Source organism: Neomonachus schauinslandi, chromosome 6 (genome assembly GCF_002201575.2).
Source record: "Neomonachus schauinslandi chromosome 6, ASM220157v2, whole genome shotgun sequence".
Classification (NCBI taxonomy): Eukaryota; Metazoa; Chordata; class Mammalia; order Carnivora; family Phocidae; genus Neomonachus; species Neomonachus schauinslandi.
In genome coordinates this window covers 81,151,915-81,165,183 of record NC_058408.1, presented here as the reverse complement: position 1 = coordinate 81,165,183, position 13,269 = coordinate 81,151,915, and the positions used below count along the sequence as shown (strand labels likewise).

Genomic DNA, 13,269 nt, shown 5'->3' with positions numbered 1-13,269 from the left:
ATATATATATATATATATATATATATATATATATATATATATATATATAATTTGTCATTTTAATGACCTGAAAATATTTTAAAACTTTCCCCTTCCTCCCCAGGAGAAAACTCAGAAGCTCTTATACTCAGAAGCTGATTAGAAATAATTCCTTCGTCATACTTGGTCTAAAGGTCTTTAACCCAAGAAACAAAATGAATTGCTATTTCAAGTTCCTACCTCCCAGCTTCATTTTGTTAGAATTATGAACTAGCTCATCAAATTTAATAATCCAGAGCAAATTAATTTGGAATGAAGTTCAAAAGCACAAGGGGGGACAGGCTTTTAGAGAGGATAATGATCCAATTTATAATTGAGTGTTACGAGGGAAGATAAAAGTAAAGTTTAACCTCAGGTAGATGTGATTAGTCTACATACTCAGAAGGGAATTTCCAGTGTGTATAAAGGTGGCGTTTGGCGCTGGGAACACTTGGGCCCTGAGCTGAGCACATAAGACGTGACTGATGGCTTCAGCTCCAGCTGTGGGTCCAGCTCCCTGTGGGGTCCCTTATGGCCTACGTATCTGTGGGTGACTTCAAATAACACCAGGAATGTATTGCTGCCTACATAAAACTGACCTTTCTAATATAAAAACAGTGAAATAAAACTATGGGACAGAGGGACAGAAAAACATGTGTTTTAGACACATTTGGAGTTCAAATCTAGGCTTTTATCAGGACCAAGTACTATACCACCCTAAGTTGTTGGTGCTAGCTATGATCTCATTTCGAAGTGATGGCCTCACAGATGAGAATTCCACAGACACCTCGATAGGGGAGAAGCAGAATAAGACTCCAGACTCAACATCTGTGAGTAAACATACCCCATATGTCTGGGGGAGATTAGAGCAGAGTGCCGTGTGCTGAGAGCTGTTAGCATTGCCCCAGGAAATCCAGGGTGCGGAGGGGAGCCCTCAGACCTGAACCCATATCCTCCTCATATCATAAAGGGTAACTTCTCCATGTCTGTGCCTTAGAAGTAAGCAAGCACACTTCCCCTGGCCACCAGATCTTGTCCATGCTTTGGGATACTCAAAAAAGAACAAACATTTAAAACGACTGCTATGAAACAAATCAGAAGAAGTAAGGAGAAATAAAAATTGAGTGACTCATGTGGAATGGAGTCAGTTTTTCTGGGGGCCTTATAACTTCATGGTAGAAGCAGGAAGGACTCACGGTGAACATCATTTAGGGCCTTGGACCATCTCATTTATGTGAATGTTGGCAGATTATATGTCAACCTGAAATTGAATCAGTTCTTCAGTTTAGTTGGAACATCTTTTATAAGACAAATCAAAGCATGCTGGCGCTCAAATGGTTTTTCCCTCAAAACGTAGCAAAAATCCAACAGAATACGGTTGACTAGAAAAGATTGTATTTTAAAACTGGGGGATCTACTTGTTTTGCATTTTTAAATCTTCACAAACCATCTCTGAAGCTGACAGGACCTGGGAGGAAAAAATAATCAACCATCCTCATTCCAAAACCAAGAGGAAATAAACGTCAAAGATAAACAGCGGTAAATAGCCAAAGAAACTTCTAAAATGTTTTTTCAGGTGGGTGAATATATTTCTGATCCCAGAAGTCACAAATAAGAAAATCTGACTTTCAAAATAATTCCAAAGCACTTTTCTCTTGAAAACAGACAAAAAGGGAGTCAGAGGAAACTTGAAAGAGCGCCCGCTCAGCAGTCCTCCTGTAACCGCAGGCCTATAATCCCCAAAGATCCCTTGGAGTCTTTGAAGCCAACAGGCCCATCCAGCGAAGCCCTACAGCTGCGAGGGCCGCCCCTACATTCCCAGCTCTCATCCTTCCAAACGTCCATATAGGGCACACAACTGACCCCCTCCGGCAGGACTCCTGTCTGGAAACCCAAGTGTCCCAGGACAGACCAGCCGTGATGTCAATGGCCTTACCCACTCCTGTCTCCTCAACTTCGTCCACGTCTATGACCTGCGCGTGCTGTTGGGGAAATGTCTCTGCTGGCGGCTGGAAAGCCCTGGTCCTCTCCGTGGGAAGTCCGGGGAGTCTCTCAGTAGGCAGGCGGCGGGGGGAGAGGACACGGGGCGCGCTGTGTGTGCCCGGGTCTCCCCTCCTCCGAGCCTCATAGGAGAAAGGTGTCGTGCTCACGTCCTCCAGGTCCAGATGTGTCACCGACTTGTAGTCTTCATCATCATACTCTGCTCCATCGTCCAGTCCGAGGCTCACGTCGGAGGGCACCACACCACTGGCCGTGGCCGGGCTCCCTATCTCAAACACCCAGACGCCCTGCTGCCCTGAGTTGCTGCTCCTGGAAAAAGGACAGCCTTCTTAGAAACAGGCCAGCAACCCACAAACCGCCCCCACTAACCGAGCAGAAGGAGCCCTGGGGATCTGTGTGTCAGCCTGAAACCCCCTGCCTACTTTGTCTTGGTCTCTGGTTCTGGTAGATGGCTCCGAAAATCCTCGTAATCTCTGCCATGATAAGACGGTCTCTTGTATGTTAATGGGAAGAATGGTGGCTGGGACCCCAGGGAGCTTCAGGATGAGGGCTGGACGGCAGAAAGACCTGGGCATGATTAGAGGGTTGGAACTTCCAGCCCCATGCCCTGACTTCCAGAAAGGGGAGAGGGGTTGGAGACTGAGTTAATCACCAAGGGCCAAGGAGTTCTTCAATCATGCTTATGTAATAAAAACCCCCAAACAATGAGGCTGGGAGAGCTTTGGGGATGGTGAGCCGGCATGGAAGCTTCAAGCCCCCTCTCCCTTCAACACCATGCATTCCTTCTATTTGTTCTTGAGTTGTAGCCTTTAAAATAGACTGGTGATGATAAGAAAAGTGCTTTCCTGAGTTCTGTGAGCCATGTCAGCGAAATTACGGAACCTGAGCGGGGCGGGGGGGTCCCAGAAACCCCCAATTTATAGCTGGTGGACCAGAGGTGCAGTAAGTACAGTACCTGGAACTTAGGGCTGGCATCTGAAGTGGGGGCAGTCTTGTGGGGTCTGTGCTCACCCTGGGCTGTCCACACCAGGACCCAACTGAATTGTAGGACACCGAAGGGATGTCGATAGAGTGAGAGAGTCGGTAGGTAGAAGGGAAAAAAATCCCACCTATGTGGTGTCAGAGGTGTTGCAAGTGAAAACAGTACAGACTCAGATTATCAGAAATGCCAACTCTATCAGCTATGGAATCTTGGACAGGTCTCAGTTTACCTTTTCCTGTCCCAAGGGTATAGTGGAATGCAAAGGAGAGATTCAGACTCTAAAGGCCTCGTGTAACTAAAAAACACAGTCAAATGACCCTGATTTCTCCTTCCTTCTCCACCATGTTTAATGTGCTTCTGCATCTGTGATTGGAAGCGCTCCTATCAGAAACTATGTAAAATGATCAGCTTTTACACGGGGAAGAAGAAACAGACTTTACCCAGTGGAGAATCCTGAGCAAAACATCAGGGGTGGGACAGGGGGTGAGGAATCAAGAAAGCCCTGCAGAAGGAGGATGTGTACTCAGTCTGTCCATCCCAGGACTCCAGGGAAGGCAGTGGTGTGCAGGGGCTTGCTAGCACCAGCTCATGAGGGCCAGATGTTGAATTTTAGTAATTTTGCAAGCCAGTTATTAAACAGAGCCACTGTAAAAAATTATATCACATAAACTTACAATTACATAAATGGTATTAAAAACAAAGGCCATAAATACTTGAAACTCATCACGCTGAATTATTTTACTATTATCTATGTTCTGGAAGTGATTTAAGTCTACTGCATCTGTATGGTGTGAAGAATGGTTCTCTTCTCAATTCCGTATTGAGCAACATGACATGCGTAGCTGGAACATGGCCACAAAAGGAGTATTCACACCACGGAAACAGGCAAGCACGATAAATGAGGGTTATCAACTGAGTTTTAGACTCAACTGGACAATCTGAAATTGGGAGGGAGGGTGTTCTTTCTTCACTTTTTAAGGCATAATGGGAGAGGAACGATTCTACTTTTAGAAAAAAGTAGAATTCCCCGCTTTTGCCAAATTCTACAAAATAGCCCAAGAGAACACAACAACAATTTTGTTGTAAGAATTTCTTCCCTAGTCCACGTGGGGGGAGAAGGTTTTTCTCAACCTTGGGTTTTTAGCAGGAGATAGGGTTTGAATAGCGTTTATTTCTAACTGTATACTTGCAGAGGACATTGGAGAAACTGTTTCAAATGAGCATGATATCTAAAAACAGGATGCCTTTTCATTCTAAGAGTGTATTACTTTGAGTTCATCAGGAAAAAAGCACTACATAATATAAAAAAACCATATATGAAATTTAAATCTGCGGGAACATTTTTAGGTAATGTTCTCTAGTGCCCATTATATTATCCTTTATAAAATAATAAAATGATCATCTTAATGATAAAATCATCATTAAGGGGAGAAATCTACTGAAGAACAAAGAAAGCATACTTGGCCAAATTTCCAATTGATTCTCTGTCGTTAGCAAATATATTATAAGCTCCTTCGCTCTTCCAGAATAATCCCTGTACACCTTGACTGAATGCAACCACAGCGGGAACTTGGTTCTCGTCCTTCTTTGAGAATGTTGTATAGAACTGCAGACCGTCTTCAGGATAGAGGAAAATGGCAAAGGAGCTGGAATCAGAGGAGGCCAGAACAGCCTGGAATGTGTTTCTCTGTGAAGATGAGTTGAGATTCAGTTACTCAGGAATATGTCGATAGATCTTAAATTGTTGTATTCACCAGACTATACAGAGAAAGCCCAGAGGTGGCAGTATTCGCCCCTTATTCTAAAAGAGTAGCAAGAACCAAGTACTCCAGGATGGCTCCACTTAAGTATCTCTAAGACTTTGTCAACATGAAATTTTCCAATTAATTAATGAATCACCTTTTGCATGAAGGGTAACCAAAAATTATAGAGATGGTACCTCTGGACAGTGGCCTAAATCTCATGCCACTTAGCAAATTCTTACCCTTAGAATTTGTTTCCCCGGCCATTAAACATACTAACCACACTCATCATTTGTCATACATTTACTGAGCCCAAGCAACATAAGATAAGAAAAAAAAAGAAAAACAAAACAAAACAAAACATGAGCTTTGGGAGAAAACAGATCTGAATCCAGATCTTTGCTCTCCTCATCATGGGTTGTGTGACCTTGGGCATGTTACTTAAATTCCTTAAGCATGGATTTCTGAATCTGCCAGATGGAGAGAAAACCACGTACTTCACAGAAATGTTGAGAGACCTATGTGAAATAGGCAGAGCCAGGCACAGAGAAAGTATTCCTTCAACGTTGGTACCTTTCCTATAAATACATGGTCCCCATGCTCGAGAATTTCTGGTCTAGATAGGAAAACTGACGTGTAAAGAAAACACTGCAAAACGGGGGGATAGAGTGTATCATGGAGTCATGTGTGAGCACGATAGAAGCCACAGAAAGAAGTGCCCGAAGCTGGGAGGGTGGGAGCAGAGGAGGCTGTGCGAGTCTAGAGGATCAAGTACGGGTTCGACACCAGTAGCAGGGGTCAGGGAGAAGACGATGCAAGCAGAGAGGACAGCAAATGCAAGGTGTGGGGGGGGGGGGGGGGTTCATGATCAGAGAATTGTAAACAGTTTGATACAGCTGTGGTAAAGGGTGCGTGGAGATTAGGCCCAAGACAGGGCAAGGGCTCTGTACAAGGGGCTGGGCGTTCATCACTCAAGTGGTAGTGCACACACTTGAGAAATGTAAGGTTTTAAGCAGTTTTCAAGTAGAGTCCTCTGACAGATACAAAAAGCAAAATGTTTCCTGCAGGCCAATAACAGGCTTTCCCAAAGGGTGTTCTGCGGGATATAATGTATCTTGTTTGGGAGGGAAAAAAGAGTATGGCCGAAAGGTTTGGGGACTGCTAAGTTTTCTTTAAAAATTAAGCAGGTTTCGGGCGCCTGGGTGGCTCAGTCGGTTAAGCGACTGCCTTTGGCTCAGGTCATGATCCTGGAGTCCCTGGATCAAGTCCCGCATCGGGCTCCCTGCTCGGCAGGGAGTCTGCTTCTTCCTCTGACCCTAACCCCTCTCATGTGCTCTCTCTCATTCTCTCTCTCTCAAATAAATAAATAAAATCTTTAAAAAAAAAAATTTAAGCAGGTTTCTTTATTGCAGGGTTTTTCAGAGTGAGTCACCAAGGGGGAGATAAAGTTTTGCATTTCCCAAACTTACCTGACCAGGGGAGGCCTTTTTCTCAAGGACTATGTTGTAGGACTGGTGTTCTGTGGTACCCACTTTGGGAACTACCAACCTGGAACATCCCCTGTTTAATTGGAGTGCTTTTGGCCCTTTCCAGTTTCTCTCTACTCTGCAATACTATAAAAATTAAATGGTGGAGCAAAATTATTTTTTTCTAAGGAGAAACAGAGGCATGTCCCAAAAAGTTACTTTAGACCTAGAGATGGCTTCTTGACCTACCCAAGTGTCTCCCTTCCTTCAAGGAAGACCAAAGTGTACAAAACCAACCTGTTGACTATTTTCCCTTGTACCTGGGAGAGCCCTTACCTTGCCTTCCTGGTCAGGGTCCTTGCTGGGCCCCTGGTAGGGGGCCACGGATTCCCAAGTGACAACCACCGCGCTACTCGGCTGGAAAGAGACTTCTGGGAACCCTCTCTGGACACACTCTCCGGCTAGCTGAGTGATGGAGGGGGATAAGTCTTCGCGATAATAAACCTTCCCAAGGCCATCTGTCGTGTCCAAGTCCGCCAGAAAAGGTGCAACGACTCCGAAGGTCGGGGGGAAGTACCCCGGGTGGGATTCTTTGGCTGGGGGCTCACTCATGGCAATCATACCATTTGTGGTGACCTGTACAAAACAAAGCAGAGTTAGGAGGAGAGGGGGAAAAACGTCCTCCTCAGGGACTCTGAGTTTCCATGCACAGAATGCTGTCACAGGTACCCCCTGTCTGTCAACTACAACAGAACTGGAGAAGGACATGATCCTGAATTTTAAAATTCAGCACTCCTCTCCTAGGCAGGATGGCCTGGTGGAGGGAGCAAGGATCACAGGACCTGACTCTGGCACATACCCATCACTGGACCTTGGATACGTGTCTTGAACTTCGAGTCTTGGGCTTCCCATGTGTGCGTGCTTTGCATCCTGCAAAGCACCACTCAAACCTAAGCCATTATTAAAGTCTTCACTAATTTAGCCAACACACTGAGTAATCGTTATATACCAGGGCTGTGCTAAGTGCTTTGGGTCCCAAAATGGGTAGTACACAGTCTCTCCCTTCAAGGAACCCACAATTCAGAAGGATATGGGGAAGGACTGACACACACAAACGATGATACAATGAGTAAAAGGTCAAGGAGTCACTTTGGGGACCCTGGCTGTCTCAGTCAGTAGAGCATGGGACTCTTGATCTTGGGGTCATGAGTTCAAGCCCCACTTTGGGCGTAGATCTTACTTAAAAAAAATAGTAAGTAAGTAAAATAAATTAAAAGTGCATCTCTTTTAAAAAAGAAGTAAATCTGAATGGGGGCATTATGATATCATTAATTATTGTGAATAGTTTAATGTGTCAGAATAATAGCTAACACCGTGTTCCAGGCCTCTTATTAACATTTAATCCTCAGAAGAACTCCATAAGACTAGATACTATTATCCACATTTTTCTGATGGAGGAAGTAAGATAAGTTAAATTTGTCCAAAGTTACCAGTAAATGTCAGCAACCAATCCCTGGATTCAAACTCAGGGAGCTGGACTCCAAAGTTGGCCCTCTTAATCACTATGCACAGCTTTCTTGAAATCAGTTCTAACTGCCTATAAAAAGAGACTGGTGTTCTTATCCAGCTAACCCCCACACTGCTTGGGAAAAGGGAAGGGGACAAAGAGCCCCTTGATGTTGGAGGGTACTCGGTGGTGGGGGTACCTGGGTCTCCTGCAAAGCCATGCTAAGAATGAGACTTTGACTGCCCCCTTCTTGTTAGTGCACAATCCACTGATGACATAGAACACCACTTTAGTGCTCTTTTTACTTGGAGAATCTGTGAATTAAAAAAAAAAAAAAAATGCCCTAATCAAATGGGAGAGACTTTGCAAATGGCCCCTTAGTCTGCACTTTTAAGAGGCGATGCATCGGAAGAACATGAATGCAAAAAAGGGACTCTTTCCTGTTCAGAAGTTGATTGGAAGGCCTGTGGGTTTTCCAAGTCCCTTATTTCCCTCCCTCCTCTTCCCACACAGCCTTCTCCTCCACTCCCTTCAGACCTCATTACTAGAGGAGGGGGTTGGCCGGACACAAAGAAGAGGAACTTAAAAGCAAACCCTGTAACAGGCCAAGAACTGGGTGAAAAGGTTCAAAGGGGTGGAGTGCATCTGGGCCCAGGGACAGGAAAGGAACGAGAGTTCTGGGAGTTACGTGTGGACTTAGCAAAAACCTTCCACTTTTTACCAGTCTTCCTGGGTAGTTAACTGTTTAGGGGCATAAATAATTTCCAGCACCACCTGGCGCCAGGGGTGATTTTCTGGAGCTTGCCGGCAGGCTGCGGGGAAGGGAGTCAGGGAAAGAGCTTGGCCAGCTCGTTACTCACCCTCTCGTCCCGCCAGCCCAGTCACACATCTCCCTGCATGGACATCCCAGTGGGGCTGACGTGTGGGGGCGTGGGAAACAGCTCATTTTCCCAAGCCACCAGAAGCTGGCAGTTATCAGCCGCTGGGGGGAAGCGATCACACGGAGGCCACATGTGGAAAAGTCAGTTTTAAAAAGCTGTTTTCCAGTGAGATTTAAGTCAGTCCAACAGTTCTGAAAAACTCCCGGTGTCTTTTAGTATTTAGAATCTGGGCACAGGACTGTGTCTCTTATCACAAGGAATGCGTTGGGAATCGAGTTTTTAGACAAGTATCAAGAAGCACTGCAAATGCTTTGGACACAGACCATATAACCCTCATTAGTATCAGTACTGGAAAATTATTTTTGAGGCCTTTTTTATGGCACATGCAACTCAGCTGTTGGTGATAATGAAAAATGACATCAGAGATAGATGTCATAGAGAGAACATCCAAAAGTTTCATTTGACTCTTAGCTGTAAACTTCTCCCCCGTCAGTGTTTGCCTGTTTGAGATATACCAATTCATGGCTAACTTGAACAATATTCTCTTACATTTGGGTGCCAGTCCCACTGCACAAATCAGTCAAGCATGGGATGCTCCCACCGTCTTGTTCCTTTCCTCCATCTTCTTAGAGTTGAGCAAGCCAATGGAAGCACAGGGAGCACAAAGGGAAGGACCTATAAAGTACTTAGGAGGCCAGGAGGATGGACTCAGGTACTATAACCTCCAAGGGGACCAGAGTGGGGACCACTGAAAGATTCATGCCATTGGCACCAGTTGCTTAAGCCAGGAAACTGGGGAGTTAGCCTTGATTCCTTCCCCTTTCTCACTCCATGTGCCGTGCGTCCCACCTCTGAGGTCCCTGGCACTCTCTCCATCCCAACGACCAGCAGCACCCTCTCCGCCACCTCACGCATTCACGTGACTGGCTCGCTCTCACCTCCGGGCTCAGTGAAGTACAGCCTCTAAGAGAGCCTACTTCTCCTCACCCCTCCTTCTCCCTTCTCTCACTCCCGGACCCCCCATTTCTGTCCCCGCTTCCTGTTTGTTTCCTTGCAAGTGCAGACCACAAAGTGGAATGACTTTACTGACTCATCTGCTGGCTCTCGTTACTTTCCCCACGAGGCAGTCTGTCCCTTCAAAAGCTGGGACCATGTCCACCTTGGTCATGGCTGTAGCTGCAAAGCTTATACACTGCGTGGCGTGTGTTAGTCCTCTCCTTTCCTGACTTCCTCCAGAAAACGGGGTGGGGAGGTTCAGACAGAATAAGGCCTGAATACCACAGTTGTTTTAGAAATAGTGCCTGAAGCTGTGTCACTTCCGTTGATGAGCCTCCTGAAGGATCACCGCATTATGTGTTACGGTGGTCCAATTACTGAAACAAAGAGTCAGCGTAAATATGAACTGATGACCCGAACCCAAGCAAGTCTCCAGATCTAACTACCAGTTTACAGGAAATACAGGGGACAGAAGAACATGTTCAGTGATACTATAGGGTCATGATCAGCCAAATCCAGAACATGGGACACTGTGAAGGACAAATACCCAGTTTCTTTAATAAATATATTTCAAGAAAAAAAGGTGGTGAGGGGACCTATAGATTTAAGAAGTCCTAAGAAACCTATCTGCCAGATCTGAGTCCAGGGTCAGACTGGATCCAATTTAAGCTGGACTGGGTCCAGCTTGAGGCCTTGAATGAATAAAATTTTGTTTTAAGGCTGAACAAACAGGTTAACCCAGCAACGATAATCTTGAAATACAGTGGCCACAGTGGAGACCTTTTAACCTAGATAAGCTTATCCATTTATGAGGTATCCTAGAGAAAAAGAGGTCTCAGCCAAACACTCAACATAAAAAGTAGAGGGAAGATTATTTTTCCTGTTCTATTGCTTCTGGTGACCAGGATATGACCTGCTGGGACACCCTGCTCACTCCAGAGCATGCAGATGGGATCCTGGGAAAACTGGCAAAAGCCGGCAAAGGGTGAGAATTCTTGCCAAAGCCAGCTCTCCCAGATCTCTATCTGCAGAGCCTGGTTGAGAGAGGAAGGTCAAATTTCATGTTGTCCTTTCCTTTCCAAATTCAGATTGGCAGGCAAAAACATTTGTAGCAATAGGTCTTTGAATTGTGACTTGCGAATTTACTTTTGAGTACCCCTTGGTTGTTGAACCTTTCTCTTCCGGAGGTAGCTACTGCCTTCTTATTTATCTGGTTTTGTGTCAGGTTGGGGTCCCCCAAAATCTGGCCAGACAGAGATGTGTGTTGCAGCTAGGGTCCTATCAACTATGGCCAGCTCTCGGGAGAATTGTCTAAGTCCTTCTTTCTTTTGGTTATCTTTGGGAGTGGCTAGGGGAGTTCTCTTGGGCAGGTAGTATTTTTTGCACCCTCTTTGGGGATGCCTCTTGCATCCAAGGGGTTGTACAATAATGCCAGGAATATTAACTGTTTCTGTCATCTGAAACCTGACAAGATATTTGAAAGGATTTTTTAAAGTAGCTCTATGCTCAGAAGTTGGCCAAATTAGAAGCTGATATTCAGAGATGATAGGAATATGATTTTAGGCCTTCTCACCTAAGTTAAAATGAAACTATGTACCCAGAGGAAAAGAAAAACATTCTGAAGTCTTTTGTGGAAGGATTTACTAAAGTATACCAAAGACACAGCACCTCTAATTCTAGAACACAAGAAACTTTTGATTTTCATCTTGGTAGAAGACCTTCCCCCTGATATAAAGAAGCAAACTGAAGATAATGTATTTAGATGGGAGGTTCAGCTCCTTGATATCATTAAGGCTACATCCCAATTGTTTGCGGAATTAAGAGCAACTGTCCTTATCTTACAAATCTTTGTAAAACCAGAAATACAGCTCTAGAAACAATCCAAAGTCTACCTAACATTACCATGCCCCCAAACTCCCTATTCATCTCAGAATGCCTGCAGTATTGTAAAAGATCAGAACTTTGGAAACAGAACTCTCCTGCTTTGAAGAGAACGAAGGAAAAATTTAAATTGCAACAGACTTCTGATAATAGACAAATACACCCTAAAACTCCTAGAAGAAAACTTGCATTCCTTCTCTGTCCCTAGAAGATATACCTTTTACCATGTCCTTGAAATATAAACACCCCAGGAGGTAAATAAAACACAGCTCACATTCACCTGAGACTGAAGGAAAAAAGATGGGGGAGGAGGAGGCTTTTTCAAAATATAAAAGCTCAAAATCTAGTCCACAAATCTAGTCCACAGCCTCCGTAAGATTACTTGTCAAGGACAAATACAAATTCTAAGTCTCTCCCACAAATATTACTAAAAAGCTTTAGCCACCTGCCATCTGACCGGGTAAACTTTCCATCTGCCAGAAACAAAATTTGGATCCAACTGTTCTTCCATAAACTAGTGAGTTTTGCATTTTCATATCTATCTCACAGTTAAAATTTTAAAATAAAAACTAGGAGATCTCTGTTTGCATTTGTCTGCATGTTTATGTATGTATGTTATAAATGTGTGATTCTTCTTCTACCTCCAGATAGTAATGCAAAAATTAATTTGTAAAGAGCTCTATTTAATTGGCTTAAAGACAAACACGCATTATATCAATCAAGTGTACTCTGAGAAATACAGACATTAACCCAAATGTTTTTCAAGTTTATGTGACCTAGGATAATCTTTGATAAATAAAAGCTAGTTTAAGTTTGTTGGTTTAACTAAAACAAGCTTGTCTCTAGAGTTATCAGCATTAAATATAATACTTTTATTCCACATAGGTTTACTAAAAGTCAAAGAAGCTCCTGATATCTCTGTTACAGAGTTTGTCAGTAAAAAAGATACCTTAAGATACCACTAAAGCAGTTTAAGGTCTTGTGACATTTTCATGATGGATCTAAATGTAATTGTTCAGAAAGGGAGAGTTAAATAGATGCAAGTAAGATAAAAGTTTAGAAATGAACTTTTCAACAATAATGATGTTTGATGGTATGTCTACTTAAAAGTAGTTTCCAGGGGCGCCTGGGTGGCTCAGTAGGTTAAACATATGACTCCTGATTTCCGCTCAGGTCATGATCTCAGGGGAGGGAAATTGTACCCTGGGGAGATTAGGTAAGAGATGACTGTGAAGTAGGAGACCTTAGTTTCGTCTGGTCCCAGGAATTCAGCTAGATAGCTATCAAACCATTCTGAACACTGGAGAACACAACCAGAGATCTAAGAAAAGAAGAGGTGAAACTCTACAAATAGAAAAGCAACTATTTTCTGCAAGAATGACAAGACGTTAAAACACACCTCAAAGAGGAGAACAAGACACAGCACTGACTGGCAGAGACCTAATCAGTATGGACATAAGTAAGATGTCAGAACTAGAGTTCAGAATAATGATTATAAAGATACTAGCTGGTCTGGAAAAAAGCAGAGAAGACACTAGAGAATCCCTTTCTGGAGAAATGAAACAAGTAAAATCTCATCAAGTCGAAATAAAAAAGGCTACTAATGAGATGCAATAAAAAATGGAGGCTCTAACTGCTAGGATAAATGAGGCAGAAGAGATAATTAATGATATAGAAGACAAAGTGACAAAGAATAAAGAAGCTGAGAAAAAAGAGAGATAAACAGCTACTGGATCACAAGGGGAGAATTTGAGAGATAAATGATACCATAAAGTGAAACAATATTAGAATAATT

At 43.7% G+C, this 13,269-nt stretch overlaps 1 protein-coding gene across 1 annotated transcript in view; it reads right to left on the bottom strand.

Moving 5' to 3' along the window:
- The window catches only part of NID1 (nidogen 1), a 78,930-nt gene that overhangs the window by 46,483 nt on the left and 19,178 nt on the right, over positions 1 to 13,269 (bottom strand). The window contains exons 2-4 of the mRNA XM_021696082.1: positions 6,546 to 6,845; positions 4,462 to 4,688; positions 1,955 to 2,328 (exon numbers count right to left, since the gene is read on the bottom strand). Coding sequence (XP_021551757.1) covers positions 1,955 to 2,328; positions 4,462 to 4,688; positions 6,546 to 6,845 — 901 coding nt within the window. The remainder of the gene's footprint in view (positions 1 to 1,954; positions 2,329 to 4,461; positions 4,689 to 6,545; positions 6,846 to 13,269) is intronic.